At 38.1% G+C, this 18,703-nt stretch overlaps 1 protein-coding gene across 4 annotated transcripts in view; it reads left to right on the forward strand.

Moving 5' to 3' along the window:
• ANO4 (anoctamin 4) overlaps positions 1 to 18,703 on the forward strand; it is a 150,537-nt gene that overhangs the window by 54,300 nt on the left and 77,534 nt on the right. For 3 of the 4 annotated variants that reach the window (XM_076335459.1, XM_076335473.1, XM_076335480.1), the window contains 3 exons: positions 11,057 to 11,157; positions 11,414 to 11,515; positions 14,358 to 14,402. In XM_076335459.1, coding sequence (XP_076191574.1) covers positions 11,057 to 11,157; positions 11,414 to 11,515; positions 14,358 to 14,402 — 248 coding nt within the window. The remainder of the gene's footprint in view (positions 1 to 11,056; positions 11,158 to 11,413; positions 11,516 to 14,357; positions 14,403 to 18,703) is intronic. The other variant, XM_076335466.1, reaches the window with a different exon arrangement.

The raw sequence follows: 18,703 nt of genomic DNA on the forward strand, positions 1-18,703 counted from the left end.
CCCTCACCAGCCTCGTTGCCCTTCTCTGGACACGCTCCGGCACCTCGACATCCTTCTTGTAGTGAGGGGCCCAAAACTGAACACAGTATTTGAGGTGCGGCAGAAATCAGTTATTTTTTTAATTTTTCTTTCCTCTTTGAAGAGCAATATGGCAATTGTGGACAGTAGGGCAATGAGATTATTTTAGGAAAGAAATTCACCAGTTGTGTTACTGTGATGATAACAACTCAGTTGCACAGCTTTCAGTAGCTAGTAGCAAGAACGTAGATAAGTGTGTGCCATACAATTTTAATACCATTTCTTCCCTAACAATTCACCACTCTGTTCTGATGTTTGAAAGAGATTATGCATGAGGGTGTATATGTGTTTGTACAGCAGAAGTAACTATAGTGACTCTGTAAAGTTGTATCAAATGATGCAAAGCACATTTCTACACTACGTTTCTTGGACATGCTAGGTGTTATATTTTAAATATTTGGGAGGAACTACAGCCTGCAGTGTATGAACAATTATAAATCCATAAGTGGTGGTTTGTTGAGAAAGTGTTCTGCAATTTGGATAATTTTTTCCCATTGTCTAGTGATACGACACTAATGAAATTTCCCCCCATTTTAAAAATATCTTTTCTAATATTCATTGGGCCCAAACTGTTTTGTTTTTAAGCAAATTCCTTTCAACAAAATGATTGAATTATTAGCTATAGAGCCCTTGATGTATAAGCCATATTGATTTCTTTTAAAAATCATCTAATGGAATTATAATTTTCCTGTCAGGAAATCTTTGTAATAGAAGTCGTCTATAACAGTGCCTCTACAAAGTATTAAAAAAACTGGGATTATTATGTGAAGTGAGATTTTATCTTATTTTTATTTTCATGTTGCATTTTTGCATTTCCCTATATAAGAGAATGAAACAGATTGCTGTAAGTATACTAGTTCCAGAGGAACGATAGGTGAGATTTTCAATTCTACTGCAAAGTTTTACGCTGAATAAAAGTATCTTAATAGTACTACAGAGCTAAAAAACACTTTTGTAACTTCTGTTTCACCTTTGGACTGTGAATTCTCTGCTGCAGCTCTTAGAGGCACAGCCCCTCTATGGAAAGTGGGCAAAAAAAATTTCTAGAAACGTTTACACGTAGTGTTATTTCTGTCAATAGATAACAAAGATGTTTGCACTTTCCTAAGCTGAACAATCTACCTTTTTCTAGCTGGGGACTTTTTAAAAAGAAGTAATATTTCTTCATCTCTAGAGAAAGATAATATTGTCTATTAAGCAAAGATCTTCATTACAGCAGTTTCCATGGTGGAAGTGAACTTGGAGAGGGGGATTCTTTGCCAGTGTATGTGTTACTTGTGGCCTTGGTTTCACAGCATCATAGGGATCTCAAATTTCAATGTTACTCAGCAAACAATTTTAGGATTAGTACCATCACTTTGCAACATACGCAATCAGATCAAAACTAATGTTACCTCATGTGATAGTTATGTTGGCCTTCAAGCAAAAGACTTTCTTGTTTTCTGTAACTCCTCTCATTAAATCTTCATGTAAGAGCTCTGAACTAGGAGAGCAAATCATCTTTGTCCTCTATCACATTTATCTGAACCATTAAAATATTGAGCTCCATCTGGTGCTGCTTTGCTCTTCTGTGTCATACTGGAGGTGTTTTCGTTCAGCACCATATGTCAATAGGCACATTGGGAAGGGCAATAATTGATCAATAGTGGAGCTCGTGTTTAGGTGTCTGCCTTGTCAGTACATTGTGCCATGTATGGACGTTGCTTTATCACAACAAATTAGAACAGTCCAAAGCAAAGTCATAATTTGCGCTTGTCATATATTGACCTTGTTTCATTTAAAGCACATCTAGCAAATGAAGGGATTTGTAGAGAGATGCACAAAGGATCCACTATTCTCCCTTCTTAGTTTAGAGATACTATTATGTATTTCAATTTCATCTTGTCTCCAGTTAAATTCTAATTACACTACCTTTTCTTAAGAAACTTTTATTTTTTCTTCTGTTTCTGATGTGTATTTTTTTAACATCAGATGATCTAATTATATACAGAAGTCAAATTACTTTGAGCTTAGCTGAGCAGACATGAAAAAATCATGTAGACCATCAATTATTAGGAATTTCCTCTCTGCACTAGACTGTAATGTTTCTTTTCATGATCAGCCTGAAACTGTGACTTGGTGAAGCCAGCACTTTAAGATGGATTTGCCTTTATCTCTTGTTTGCATATTTAATTTTTTGTGGGAAGTTTTACACAGTCTGAGCATGGTTTGGGATTTAGAAAAAGGTAAATCTACCTAATTATATTAATCTGAATTGTGAGCTGAACAGTGGTAATCAAGCCTATTCTCACCATCATATTTTGCTTTGGGAAGCACTTCCCTTTCATGTAGTAATGGTGGTGTATCTGAGAGATGGCTGCTCTACCATATGCTTTGGCAGATTTCCAGGACAACTTCCCTTGTAAAATTGTTTACATCCTTTCAAAGCATCAGATCACTTGAGTACTTTGAGTACCTTTAGTAACACTAAATGTTTAGTAAGACTAAATGAGTGCAATTGCTCAGAAATTCACTATGGCCATCTTACTAAAGGAATGTAACAACTATTTGTATAATGGGGAAGAGGAAAGGGAAAATGGCTTGCTCGTGCCTCTGCCTTCAAATGAACCAGGCAGAAGAGTTTTGCAGCACTAAGTTGAACAATGTGAAATGAATTATCAGAAGACAGCTCCTCAAACTCTTTCCAATTCTAAAAATCCTAGCAGTAAGATAAATAAAGCACAGAAAACTGACATGTGAGTTGAGGGAACACACATTTGAGTCACCCAGACCATCAGAGTTGTGAGGAAACTATAACTGGTAGAGTTGTGAGTGATTCACGTTCTTCACATGCATCTTTCCCCTTCATTTAACCGGGTCTTGCATATTCTTTGGTGCCTTTGCCTTCCTGGAAAATGGGGACCTGCATTAAGTCTGAGAAGGTGTTGTCAGAGTGGTCTTCTGTGACTTCCCCTTTCCTGCAGAGCAGAGGCACATGTGTGTCTTGCCCAACCAGGTATGGTGCAGAGACCCCCCCAGGTGTTGCCAAGTGACTTAGCAGGTATTATAGTCATATCAGCATGGGATAGCACCTGACCTAATCAGCCATGCTAACATGCACGTGCACTAACCCCACTACTCCCTCTACAGCCAGGGCTAACATCTCTGCCTGTAATTCCTCACATTGTGGATATGTAGCTGACTTGAAGAACTCGGGGCTTCATTGCGCCATGTGGACTGAACTAAAGTCTCTCTCCTGATAGTGTCATTTGGAGTAGGCTCTTCCTCAGCCGCGGTCTTGTTGAGTTCACTGGTGTCTCTCTTTAGAAAGAACATTGCGTTACACTGTGAAATACAGAGGTATACAGACTGTAACAGAGAGCTACAGGACAGTTCACTGCATCCTGGAAAGTGTCGATGCTGAAAAGACTTTGGAGTCTAGGCTGATAGTCATATAAGTATTTCTTCTCTTCCTTGATTGTACGAGCTGAGAAACAAGGCTCTGAAGAGAGAGCTGAACAACCCAATAGCTTCATCTTGCTGGAGCATAGGCAGGTGCTCAGAACCTGGGTTGCTGCAAACGCTTCTGCATCCACATCAGAGGTCAGTGGTGGCCTTTCTGTCCAGAGATGCTGTGGTGCCCAGAGAGGTTGTGAGGTCTTCATCCATGGAGATATTCAAAAGCCCGCAAACCACCCTAGTTGTCCCTGCTTTGAGCAGGGGTTTGGACTAGATGACCTCTGGATGTCCCTTCCAACCTCTATGATTCTGTGATGCTATGATAAGCAGCTTGTTCAGTTCCTCTAGGTTATTTGTATGCAAAAGCTATAATAAGCCTGCCTGCACATTTTGTGTGTTTGATTGATTATTAAGTTTGTAAAATTAACTGTTGGACAAAAAATAAATGGCCTTTTTCTTTGCCAAAGCAATGTTTCTCCAGTAAGGCTCCAAAAGCAAACATGAATATTTAATAGACAATTCATTAAATGTAAGTATTTTCTACTTCAAAAAATTATTAGTGAGACATAAATCTGTACTGGAAAAATACTGGTTTTATATTTTACACTTGGGATAAATCACAAGGGAAGCTGCCTGATAAAATGTAGTTCAATTATATAATGTATTTTTAATGGCCTGTGATGCCAAAAGTAAAATATTGTACGTAAGAGACCTTTTTTGGCCCATAGTACAGTCAAAAAGGTTTGATGATCTCAACTATCACTGTATAAAATATTAACATTTTTAATCTAAAATTGCAGCGTATAACTGATGCCTCATGTAAAGAGACTTAATGTCAAATAATGTGTTCATAAGTAAAAATGCATTATTCTGCTCAGAGGTTTTAGCTATCTGCATTTTTAAATCTGCAAATAATTAATTTCACATGTTTATAGTAATTTTCTAGTCCAGAGGAATTAAAAGATGCATCCTATCTGTTTGTCAGATGAAATCCATATGATTAGCTATTTTGTCACAGAAATCTTACCCAGATGGGTCAAACCTGTATTCATTCAGTAGTTACTAATGGGATTATCAAGAAATGTTTTATCGATGCCTCACATTCCCATCAACCTCTTCCATTAAGATGGTCATGCTGCAGGTATTTCTAATCCTTTCCTCTAGGAAGTGGAGTCCAAGTCAGAAGATATTGTTTCCACAGTAGATTTAGTACATCTAAGTTACTTTACTGTGAGATCCATCCTGTCCATCACAAGTGAATTCAGATGACATTAGTTAGAATTAAAGGCATCCTTTCTCATGTTGTTTCTTATTTCAAAGGAATTTTTCTCTCTATTGCAGACCGTAAGCTCATTGTTGCACAGTAAACTTGAGCAATGAGATAGTATTTGCATTTTACTTCTACTCAAGCAACCTACCCTGTTCTTTAAGTTGCCCTCCCACTCACACTTTTTTGTCTACATGAAAGGACATTTGCAAACATTTCCCCTTGTTACTAACTCTGTTCTGTTCCAGCATTGAGATCCTGTCAGCTGCTGCCAGAAATTAAGCACTGTAACAATGACACCTGCTCTGAGTTGGATTAGATGACACATTGCCTGAATGCTGGCAATAGCCAGCCACCTGCCTGCATTACTAACTCCACTGGAGCTGAACCTCTGGAAGTATTTTGCAAAGTAAAGATAAAGCTTTACCCCATCATCAAATTTTGTCATGAGATTTCATATAAAAATATTTTTAAATTGTAATCATGTGACTTTGTCTCCTTATATCAAGTTATTCTATATTTTAAATGTCAGTGTCCTCTTATGTCAAAACTGTTTTATTAACAGCTTCCTGTTTATTAGTTAGGGCTTTCTTTTTTTACTCTTATTTTCATTCTTACTGCTTTTGCCCTACAGTTTCTTGAAAGTCAAAAGCTTCTTAAAAATCTTAATTGAAATGTGAGCAGTATATTCCCCTTTTTCACTAAACCTGTACTTTGATTGAAAGTATATACGTGAAAGATATTGGCGCTATTATTTACTAGATTCCTCTTATCCATGAACGTGGAGGTTAATGCTTGTGAGTTTGTAATATTTTCCCTGAAACTGGACATATATTGACAGTATCTAAGTAATTACCCAGTGGTAATGTATGCACTTTTGAAAAGTATTGGCAGCACATTACTGCTGCTTTTCCAGTTCTATGGAATTACCCTTGTGAATTTACATTTACTTTGGTTTTGCAGAGGAAGAATGGTTTAATCAACTAAAATTTGCTGGGTTTTGTTTTTCCACTTAATTCACTCCACATGGCAAATCAATCTGTGCTGTTAACATAACAGAGTAATTCTCAAAACAGTGGAACCTGTAGCAGTTACTATTTACTACTCTGTACTCAGACGTCATACGGAGCTTGAATATAGAGAGAATTGTTACTAGAGGGAGGATGTTGATTTTCTCTCCTTTTCTGTCTTTTCCTGTGTTATGGTCTTAACAGAAATAAGCTATGTTTGCCAGAAATTAAAGCACTGTTCCCATTCTGGCTTTTTAACTTGTCTTGCAGGGTCTTGCTAAAGTAGGCAAGATTTGATTCTGGTTGCTGGATCTGTTTCAAAATCTTATTTATCTCCTTTTACTTTTATGAGGAAGGCTTTAAAAGGTGAGGAGAGCCCCAGTCTTGAGTATTTTTCTCTTAATGATGATAGGGAAAACACCTTAACGGTAAATCTTGATTTCTTTTCCCTATTGATATGCATACATAAATGAGAGCATTGTTTTTTTGTAGTTGCCTGCCTAGTAGCCTCAAGGCAAATAAACAATTACACCATTCAGTTGGAGACACTGTAATTTTATCCTTCTTAAGGTTATATGCTATGAATCTCTTTTCTCAACTTTCTTAACTTTTAGACTCAAGAAATGCTTGTTTTAAGGTGAGTCCTACAGTTGTTTTGGTCTTGAAATGACTTGACAATGTTCTTGAAAATGAACTAAAAAAAGTCTTTGTTGGAGGAGGATGTTCAAGAGGGTATTTGACAAAAGACACTAATCTCCAGCCTTGATCCTGAAAGACAGCGTGCAAATACAGCAAAGTGTGGGCTTTTCAAGAGACGTTCAGTGTCAGCATAACTTTGCTTCCATTCAGACTAACAATGATAACTTCAGAACACGCAGAGTCAGGTCAATAGTGAATATATATATATTTAAATCCTGCCATCAAAAGGAGTTAGAATGCCTGCAGGAGTACATGTGAGTTTAGTAGCCAGGACTTAAATTAAACAGCAGTTAACAGCACTCTGTGCCACTTTCAGGAGAATAAGAACCTGCCCTTTACAAGTTTTCCTTGGCCTAGCTGATGACTGTAATTTACCAAAGCAGGTGTTCATGCTTTTGGAGTTATGTAAGTGGCCCCTACTTTAGTCTCTTCCACTTGTTGTTACATAGTGATACTGGAGAAGAATATGGTGCTTAGTTTTTAAGTATGTTTGTGGTTGATTTGTTTTCTTTGGAAATACAATGTCTGTATAAACTTAATGGTAAAAGAGAAAGGTAGTCTTGCCAGAACATGCAAGTCTATAATATGTGGGCCTATAGTACTGCCTGTATTCTAGGATTGGCAGCAATGATATGGTACTAAAGTGATTTGTCAGTGAAGCCAGAAAGTTTGGGAATTAATGAATATCTCTGATACAGAGAGATGGGCTATAGAAACTTGTGATTATCAAATACTGATCTAATATTTTCAAGAATTAAGGAATATGATTTCCAGCTGGAAAAGGGGGTTGGGGAATGGAAAGAAGAAGGAGGGAAAAATTACAGCTTGTGAAAAATAGTAGATTAATGGCACTGAAGACTGAAACTCATTGTATATTGACTATCTGTAACCAAGACTCTGGTGATCTGAATTCTACCATACAAACCAGTTTTGAAGATGAGGGTTCAATTAAACTAAATACACCTTGCTAGTGCTTCTCAATCGGAATAATAATTAAAAAAAAGTTCTTGTAAGAAACAAGTTGTTTTATAAAGAATGCCATCTTTGCACTGAACATTTTGAATTTTCACGTCTAGAAACGTCGTTTTCAATCAACATTTCTCTGGATAAGAGTACAGTTCTTTCATAGGAAATACTCTTTTCTCCAACCAGTTTCAGTAAGTGGGTTGCCCAGAGGCTGTGAAATCTCTGCCTGTGAAGGTATTCAGGACAAGCCCCTGAGCCACCTGATCTAAGTTGGCCCTGCTTTAGCTAGAGAGATCCCAGATGACCCCTAGAGGTCCCTTCCAACCTAAATTAGTCTGTGATTCTCTGATTCTGATAAGTCTCTTGTCACACTGGGTTTGCACTGCTCTGAAGACCAGCAAGAATGTTATTACTGACCAGAAGAAAATCTGTTTTGCTATGGATAGTCCTCCTCAAGAAATCAGTTTGAAACAACCAATTTATTTGAACGTTGGTGTCCTGTCAGTTATCATATGGCGATAACTCTATGGGCACTGGTGCCGCAGGTCAGTTCCAAACACTTACTCCATTTTTGTGTTTGCAAAGTGTTTTATCTCATTGTCTGTCCCCTTAAGTCCTCTGTCTTCCTTTCTTCATCATCTAGACATCACTTTCTAGCAGATTGCTCATGTCAATAGTCACCTTATTTAAATTTCCAAGGGGAGCAATGTTGCATTGATTTTTGTTTGCATGTTCCCATAATGCGAAATTGAGTTTTCTTCTCCAAACCATTTAATGAGCCAAGACTTAAAAGTCATTTACAAAAGAAGAATGCTCTTCTCTCAATGAAAGATTTAGAAGCTGAAGGATACTGTGTCTAAATACTAATCTAACAAAGAGAGTTTAGCAGATTCCATTCACTAAAGTATTTTTGTAACTAAGATGGTGTTCTTGATTTTTTCTTTTTTCAGGTATTTTGATTGGCTATTTTCTCCTTAGATTAAGAGAATGTGACATTGCATTTTAATATTCTTCCATCTGGATTTGTTCTTCTCTTTCCAGTCTTGTTTTTCTCAGGATTTCTTAGTGCTTTCCTTTACAAACACTTAACATGAGCAAACCCAAGAGAAATGGATTTCCATATTAATAATTTAGCATTATTATCTCTTTCTTCTGAAAATAACTGAACCTCCCAAATGTATTTTGGTTAGATCTTCTGTTGACAAAGCTGATAAATAACATTACAAGATACTGAGTAAAAAATATTCTTTAAACATCTGTATGTATGTTTGTGATAACTATATGGAAGTTTTTTGTGTCTCTGTGTGAAAACATGTAACACATAAGAAATCAAATTTAGATGAAGACAGTGTTCACTTGTGAAACAGCATCTCTACAAGTCATGTTACTGTGGCTGCCATATCTAGTATGGCTTAAACTGCAATGTGCTGGAAAATGCCTATAAGCTTCCTGTTTAACAGCCATCACTGATTTTACAGGCTGTTTTTAATAAATTTCCTCCATTGCTCAAATTTTATTGGTGTGTCAGGACATAGTTTCCTTCTGTATATTAGGCTTATTAGACGGTTCTTCTGAGTTTTGGTGGTGTTTTTTTTTTAATCCGAGTTGTTTATGTCAAAATTGCCAGTCCACTGCTGACTTGACTTAACCTCATCTTTGAGAGAGTAATTTGCAGGAAATTTTTAGAGTAGCAGTACTTAGTCTTGGTTTTGTGGTATCTACTTGCTAAAGTCTCATGGGAAAATAAAAGATAATTTGTGAAATGTACCTATGAACAAAAACATCATTAGAGGCCTGATTTAGAATCCATAAAAGTCAATGGAAAGAGTACAACTGAATTCATTGTCTCTGCAACAAGTCTCGTGGGGGCATTTTGTTGCTGTTGTATCATTTCATGTTGAAATATTTTTCAGAAAGTCATCAGCAAAAGAACAGCAAGATTTTTTTCTGAAGTTTTTAATACCAGAAAGTCACTTGTTCCATTATGCGCTAAATCCATTTTTTCATGCAGCTCAATAGTACTTTGGGTACTAATATTTCTCTGTGTCCATTTTTGAGGATTCCACTATTCTTTTTGTTTAAAAAAAAATGTTAACTCTGTAGTGACTGGGTTGGTTTTTTTTTCTTTTTTTTTCCTGTGCTAAAGAAAATCATATATATGTATCTTAACTGTTGGAGCTTTCATTCCTATCACTTCACAAACTAATAATAACGTTCTAGCTACTCTAAGGACATGAACATGTTATAGCAGTTTCAATAATTTCAGCATCTATCAGGATAGTGGAGGGAAGAATCAAATAGGCATCAAAAGTACAAATGTCAGCCTCCCACCCATATAGTCACTGTAGCTTCCAGATAAACAATACTGGATTTAAGAACTCCCAATAAGTTGTATTAACCAAGAATTAATGTGAGAAACATTGAATATAATACAATGTCTAAAAAACTAGGAAATCATCCCTAAAGCCAAATAACAATTTTGTTGCCTGGTTTTCTTAGTCTCACTTCCCTTTTCTCATACCCTGTACACCCTTACCCATTTCCTGGGTATTCCTCGAACTCAGCCTGTAGTAGTTGTCCCTGTTAATGTGATCCATTTAGTTGTCTAAAGCTGTATTATATGCAATTTTATGAGAATTTCATTGATTTCCATTAGAATTTGAACAATTCATCTTCCAGTATTAACATGTGGCTGTCTGAGTTCTCACGTCAGCTTCAGCCGACCCTGCTGTAGCTTTCTTACAAAGTACTATTTCTCCTGAGTGCAAACAGAGCTAAAATTCTCCCCTTCTCCTCTTTACTGCATATTCTCTGTTCCTCACCAGACAGCCTTCTTTTAAGTAACAGCCATTCTGGTGCGAATACCTTATGTAAAGCTCTTTCCATGCTACATACAACCCATAGAAAAGAAGATGGGAGCACTGCAAAGAGATCTTGCTGGCATAGTCATGGCCCTCCACCTTCCTGGGCAACAAATCTGTAAAATACTATGCTGCGGGCAGCATCAGATTTCCTTTTTCCCACTGGCTTCAGTTCTAACATTCAGAATTCACATGGCCAAGAGTGAAGCTGGAGGAAGGGAAGCTGGAGACCATGGCTCTGTAGCTGGGACTTCATTATTTGTCCATGTGGGGCAGCAACAATGAGACCACACTGTCATACAAACTTTTCTTGATTGCCAGATGTGTCTCCACACATCTGCACTTTTGTGTGAATGCCAGAAACCAGAATCAGATCACATTTTGCTTTTAGCTGAAGTTCAGGACCAAGCTTCCAGACCTAGATTTACTCACCAACCTTATTCCCACCCCACACTTGGGTAACCCACAACTGTACGTCAGCCTCCCCTCCATGTCCTCCTTTCCATGAGAAGGAAATGCATGTGCAGGCCAGAAGGGAGTCACAGCATGGCCTTCAGGAAACCAGAAGGAAAATAAGTTGACAAAATACTGATAGAACTACATGTGCTTGAGGAAGAATCAGGAAGAGGGAGGGGTGGCACAAGACCAGAAAAAGAGTTATTGACCACCAACCACAGGTTCTTTCTTTTTCATTTGAAAAAGTAAGCCCTGGTGGCTGTTTTGTTTTTCTTTTGCAGTCGTCTCTAACAAACAGCGACATCATCTTTGTGAAGTTGCATGCCCCTTGGGAGGTCCTGGGCAAATATGCTGAACTAATGAATGTAAGAATGCCTTTCAGGTAGGTGTAGTTGTGTTTTGTCTCAACCTCCAAAGTCACACTATACTGTAAAGATAATGTAATAATAACACCAAAATGCACTGGGAAAAGCTCTTCTATAAGATACCACACATCTTCAGAAAATATAAATGGAGTACCTTAGATACCATATTCATTGCTGTTTCTTGTTAATGCCTGCAATTTCAGTACAATACTGGTTTGAAATTAAGGCACGCTGTAGCAGTGCAGCTGTTTTCATGGGGTATTCTATCCTTAGGCCCTTTAACCCCTTCAATGCTGGAGCCCCCTGCATACTTGTGCGCTGCTGTTTTTTAAATGGACATTTCATTGAAATCAATGGGAGGTCAAGAAGATCCAGGTACGTAAGGCAGCACAGAAGGTGCATGTCTGTTGGACGTATCTGGTATGTTCAGCACCTGTAAATTGCTTATATAGAGTGTAATTATGGAAATACAGATTATAAATAAGTATCCGATCTAACAGGAGAACAATTCAGACTATAAATACTTTTTTCTGTGGAGAAAGTAAAGAACTTATATTAAATGCTACTGATAACCAAATTCACTCCACATTGTCATTCGGATTATTTTTATTGTTTATTTAATATTATTTGCATGTTGGGCTATGAAATTTTCTATGTAAAAATATCGATTTTACTCTGCTGGTTATCAGAACTGTTAAAATAGCATAAAGACTTCCACTGGAACTGACCAAAACCAATGAACTGATAGGTCTTGATTCTTCTTTAAATTAGCAGGGTTTATAGATGCATAACTCCATTGATTTTAATGGAATTACTCCTGAGCAAGAAAAGGATCAGACCCAGAATATGCAACTAGTGAGTTGGTGTCCTTTGTAGGATTTCTATTCCTGTTTTTTTCTTACTTAAGGATGAAAAATGCCTCTGATATGAGACAAGCTGTAGCAGTACAGAACTTGATAGGAAAAATGGATATGAATTAAGGACAAAATTGCAGGCTTATTCTGTATGTATTTTGGTTTTCATTTTCACAGCAAATCTTCAACTGTTCTTTCTTGTGCTTTTAGTGATAAAGAGAAAAATATAAAAGCTATCACAAGACATTGTGAGATATTCATATTCTTTTAAAAAAGTGTTCTAGCCATAGAAACAATGGGCTGGGCCAAAAGTGTACCTCCTTTGACTTCTGTGGCATTCCTTGAGATGAACCTGCCCCAGTAGGAGGAGAAGGTCTCTTGATTAAGAAATACACCAGGAACTCAGATTTTAGTCACTGTGAGCAGCTTGTTCTTTCCTGATCTGAAGTCCCTTTTTTGAAATCTATCTCTCAGCAGATAGCAAAGTAGATGCCATACAGATTATATAGAAAGCATCGAAAATACTAAAGGTTTCTTGACTTGCTTCAGGGCCACGGCTTCATTCTTTCCACGTCCACAGAGAGAGAATTATTACAGTATTGTTAAGAGGAAATCATGGTGATTTACTAATGTCTGCTGGGCAGGCTCTTAAATTTTATTTTAAGAGCAACCATACTGTTTACCATTTAAAAACAAGGACCAGCATTTTACAAAATGTCCACTAGGCTAGACTGCCTGTTTCCAGGTGCCCTTGTCTGACCCCTTTTTTTAAGGGCTGCTGATTGCTTACAGCTCCTGATATTTTAGGTTAGAATTGTCCAAGGCCCACACATCAGTGAATAAAATCCTTGCTGTTTCAAAGCAGGGGTGCCAAAACAGTGGATGCCTCTGAATATTTGAAGCAAAACCAAGAAGTGGATGGCATCTTTAGAAACACTTATCTTTGACCCTTCTCTACTCCTGCCGAGTAAATAACACTATCTTGTGGAAGAGTTGGCCAAAGGAGGCTGGCCAACATGAAATTGTTTTGAAAATTTCACTTCACCGGCACAATATGGGCACTGATAACAAAACTAATGTCAAAATATTATGTGTTATTTAAATTCTAAGTTCTGAAAATGAACCTGGAATTCTAACCAGGTTTTTTTTCTATAGTTTAGAAGGCATCAGTGCTGTCTTATTTTAGAAAGGTCCCAACCATGCTTGCTTCCGAGGCACTAACAGCGTTCCTACAGTACATTTAATATACACAAATATTCAGAATGAAAAGTGTGGTGTGAGCCCTTCATTTTCCAGAAGTGGTACAGTTCAGCGTTACACCACGGAACCTCTCAGAATATACAGAAACCACCTTGAGTTAACAATGACCTCCAGCGGTCATTGAAACCAGAGTCCAGGCAGGCACCCAAATCTTCCAGTAAGGACTATCAGCCCCAAACCTACACCTAAAAGCCCTCAGATTTTCTTAACTCTTATGAAGATGTGATCTTTCTGCTGAAGATGATGAGTCGAATCCCGACAGCTGTGGTGTTATAGGCACATATGAGGAGAACAAGAGCTGCCAGCAGCAGAGTGGGACAGGAGGTGGACTCCCCGTTCCGGATCCACACAGGATGGTTAGGGGACCGCTCCGCCTGCCCACCCCAGGCAACGTGAGCCCTACGGGGCGGGTCAGGAAGCAGGCCAAGAGTGTGGTCAGCATGTGTCTGCTCATGCATGTTTGTCTGCTCACTGGTTCCCCACACGCACTCCCACACAGCTTATTGCACTGACAGCAGAAATCAGCTGTGCCTGTATGAGGGGCAGAGGGAGTGGCTGCATACCTGGGGGAGGGTGGCGAGCACATGTTCATTTGCTTGTGTAGCCTATATTCTGTTTCAAGGGATGTTACCCCAACAGCAAGCACTGGTCCCGCTTGGTACTGCATGTGTTATGGCATATTGCAGCATCAGGTACCACTTTCCTGGCTTTTCTAAGTGATTCCCCTTGTGTTTCACCAAATGCAGTTTTAGTAATTCACTAGTGGATATGAGATAATTTATCCATATTTGTATCAGGCCTATAAAATTCCTGCAACAGTTTATGGACTTCTTTGAAATAAAAACATCTTTGGGTCCCTGTCTTTCACACATGACAAGTAGCAGAAAAAGAGAAGACAATGGGAAAACGATGACCTTCTTGCAATTCAAACGTCACCAGAGTCTGTGTGGCTTCCTGTGACAGTTCTGTTAATCTCTCTTTTAGTCTCTTCCTCCACCTCTTACAGGCTTCTGTCTTCAATCTCCTTTCCTTCCTTGCTAGTTCATACTGTAACTGACGATGGGTTTTCTTCTCGACTGGCTTCATTTTTGCTGTTCTTCCAGGAGAAAAATCTATTACCTGCACCGCCGATACAAGTTCATGAATAGGTGAGTACAATTCTTATGCCGGTCCAGTTTATGTTTATTTGGACCCAATAACAAAAATAATGGTTAAGGCCAAGCTGGAAAGAAAAGTTTATTAGCTGTGTTTGCAGGAAGGGTGGAGGGAGTGATTACACAGTAGGACATCTGCAAAAACAAATACAGAAGTCACATTTTTAAGGCATCTGCCGTGTGAAATAGGCAATTCATTTTATCAGTGTTGCCTTTTTTAGGAATAAGGAAATATTTTTCAATTGATGGAGTCTTTTAAAGAAGAATAAGTGCATTTGTTAGTGCAAACACTGTATCTCTTTCTTTTCAGGTAGCTCATTAGGGAGTTTCTTGGGGTTAAAATACCACAGTTACGGCTTTTTTTTCATTTCCATGCACCTTACTTACTTGTAATAGTGATGGCATTATTTATTGCTTCCTCTGTGAGGATGCTTAGTACTTTGTTGGTAGATAGGAAGGCAATGAACCAAGTTTATCTCTGGTATAACATTATTGAGCTTGAGAGATGAGTATTTTTCAAGAATCTTTGAAGTGCTTTCACTCAATTATTAAATATCTTTAAGGTTATGTTTTAGGCCTGACTTAATGCAATGAAAAACTTTCAGTGCTGCAGTTTGCATTTTCTTTTTGATATCTTGGACAATTAAATGAAAATGTCTCCAAAAAGCCTAAAAAATATACAGGCTTGGCAAAGACCAGATCATAATGTTGGCATTTAATGCCACAGTGCTGTTGATGGAATTTTTGAAAGGGTGTAGTGTTTGATTTACTGCCTCTCTTTGAGGTCAGTGGAAAAACTCCCATGAACCTCTGAGAGAGAATTAGCTTTGAAAAATCTGCATTTTGGAGTAAACAGCTGTATCACTCTGCAGCTAATGTCAGCAGATGAACATCCATGGGAAAATAAATCATATATTATCACTCTGCTGTATGAGCATGTTAAAAAGCATTTTATATATTAAATTCCATCACTCAGTACTGGTGACTTGAGAGTACCATCATTGATCTCACGTTACAGTATTTGCTTCTTTATATTAGTAAGGACCAAATGGGCTCTTTGTGGAGTTCAGACATTTTTACCTAGTTGGCACAGGCTCATAGACACACAATTCTTCTAAAGCTTGGTGATGCTCCCCACTTTCCATTCCCACCTTATAATACATACTATAGCGCCTGTTAACTTTGGAATTTGTCTTGATTTTATTTAAGACATGGCTGCTTTGATGAAAGCAATAGATTAAAAGGAAGGAGTAGGTGAAGATTCTAACATTCATATGTGGTGTATGAAATTTTGCTTTACATTCATTTTCTTATGAGTCAGGATGCGATTTGAAGTCAGTATGGGAAGAGGTATGATCTTTTTATGGTATTTTAGTTCCTGAGTGATGACAACACTTGGCTAAATTCTATTTTTATGTTCAGGTCTATAAATAGCTACTTGAAGCGGAAAAGCTATAACTGAATAGTCCCAGTGGAAAAAAAGAAAACATATTCAGCTTTATTTTCATTTATGTGAAACTCAGATATACAGCTTCAATAAAAGTATCTATTTCTTCTACTCCTAGTTCAGTGAAGATTATAAGTAACTGAAGCCTTTGTCCATTTTTTTGAGCTAAGCCAAACATTATAATGACATTCAAGCAAAATTTATTTTAAAGAGAACTTTTGTTACAAGGTAAAGCCCAGAGCAAGTCACTTGCAACTTGTCAATCTGACTTGAATTGTCTCTCTGAAAAATTCTAGTGATCCCAAAATTTCAAATAACAAAACTCTCCTCATATATACTGGAGAAAAGGAAGGCTATCAGGTACCTATACAGTACCTAGAACTCTACCTGCATTGTGGTTAAAAACTAAACTAAGACAATATCTAGCACTGCAATATGCGTTAAGCTCTATCAAAGCTGAGCCAGAGATAAAAAACAGTCTTGATTCAAAACATTTGTTTTTCCTAACTTCCTCTTTCCTTTGAAAAAATGATTCTGTCGCTGCCCCACTTCCTAGTGAGAAACCAGTTTCTTTGAAATTATTTGAGAAACCCTTTGCATGAGTTAAGCACAATATGTATCTTCAGAAAGAGGATACTGTGTAAAGACTAGACCTGGAGAGCAGGGCCAGGATTGAAGTGGAAGAAACTCTGTCTTTGAGACACTATGTGAATTAAGACAAAGAATTTTTGCCATGTGAGGCTAACAAGTGTTTTTAAAGAAGGAATTTAAGAAGGATATTATCATCAGATCTTCAGGGAACACCGTTTCAGTCGAGTATATAAGCTTCTCCATAAGGGAAGGTGAGGCATGGGTTAGCCTTGAAGAAGCGATAAAACATGGTAGATTTTTAACACTGTGTCTGTGTTTCTTAGCACCAACACTACTCTTTCACCTTTTCTTTCGAGAGATACTCCTGTAGAGTATAAAGCCTGCACTACTGGCTGATGGAACTGCTGGAGTGGCCTGGAGGCAATTTAAGAGTTTGGTCATTTTTCTTTTCCAAGGAGATAACTAGTTTTTTTTTCCCTAGGGCTGGCTTTCCTGTACTGGAAACTGTACTGTTCTGGGCCTTGCAGAAAGGCTTTGAAACCTTTTCAGACCTGTTTGCCAGCAGGGAAGGAGTGGGCTCACTGAGCATGCCAAGTAATCTGAGCCTTGGGAATGGCAAACCAGTCAAATTCTGGGTACACTCAGTGAGAAGCCAACATGAATAATGCATTGCTCTTAAGTGGGGAAAGCACTCTGTGTGTGCTGTGCGTGCATGCATGGTGTGATAAACCTGCAGCACACATATCTCAAATGTGCACATTGATTTGCAGGATGAATGGGAAAGGATTGCAGATTAGCAAGAGTGTTACTAGCTTAGAGAATTCAAATTATTTTAGTCAACAAATAAGCATGGAATAGGATATTTAGACAACCTGCCTCATTCCTCTTCCCTTTTCCATACCCAGAGTCACTAAGCCTGCCAAACATACAGTAATGCAGAGCTTGTGGCCTTTACAGAGGGAAAACTGGAGGCTGAGAGAGGGAATCCCCCTGGAGAGAACTTACTTTTCCCTTGTTGTTCCTATCAGTGTCTGCACAGACTAGCTCAAGGCAGTCAGGTTGGATGCTGTAACTGAAGAGTTACAGTTGGTCAGGCCCTTTACAGCGCTGGAATCTGACGTCTTGCCTGCACTCAGGCACAGACATTTGCAAGCCACCTCCTCCCGTACTCTGAACTGCTGGGCCAGTGCAAACACTGCCCATGAAGAGTTTATGATTAATTTAGTATAAGTCTTATGTTATGTTCACATACATATTCCAGTTCTTCCAAACAGTCCTGATGGTAAATTTGCCCCCTTGCCCATGGTATTCCCAGAATGGGAATACACAAATGGTACCAGAACAAGTAGAGCTAATTTGTTTACAATTTTTAAATGTGCCCATGTTTAAAAATTAGCATTAGCTTTCTTATCCAGGATAAAAATACCTGATGGGAGAAGGTTGAATATTTTAGGAAATATTATATGTATTTTAAATGAAAGTATGTAATAATTTCATGTCACTTTCCCCCACACTCAGCTGCTTGGGTATGGATTGCCCTCCCTCAAAGTGACTGTGCAGAGCTCACAGCATTTGCTGGTCATAGAGTTATTGCAGTGACTTCTATAGAAAGAAAAAAAACAACTACATTTCCAGGCCTTGAGCTTCATCCAGAACTGGACTTAAAGTTCAAAGGATGTCGATTCATGCCCTTTAGCTTCACTCCTGGAAAGATTCATCTCCTGACTGAAGTATGTGCATAGTCCATAATTTGTAGCCTATGATTTTTGCAGGCAGGGATCACTGATTAGGACTTGAAGGTGTTAGGAACTTCTGAGAGAGTAGGACTCATTGTGCCAGACATGTCTCATCTTTCTCATGTGTTTTTCATTATAACATTTTCATTTGGATTTGAATTTGGTTTAGATTGTCTTCTCCAGTCAGCTCTGATTCTTCCCTTTCCCTTCATTTCAGTGTGCATCTTTGCATGAGTGCAGTTGCAGTTAGATCTGCCCTTTCTCCAGCTTGATCTTAGTTTGCTTTCACCTTCTAAATATAAGAATCTGCATAGCAGTCACCTATTAATCTATACGCTGAGCGTTCTGGTTTCATGGAGGTTGTAGTATTGCAAGACACTACAATTGAATCAAATGAACAAAGTAGCCTATTTTTTATAGCATCAATTGTGAGATAAGAATCTGTATGGAGAGCAGTAAAGGGATGCAACTTGCTGGGGTTTAGCTGCCAAAGCTCTCTGTCACAGTCTCTGCTGTTCTAA

This window comes from Aptenodytes patagonicus, chromosome 1, assembly GCF_965638725.1.
Source record: "Aptenodytes patagonicus chromosome 1, bAptPat1.pri.cur, whole genome shotgun sequence".
NCBI lineage: Eukaryota > Metazoa > Chordata > Aves > Sphenisciformes > Spheniscidae > Aptenodytes > Aptenodytes patagonicus.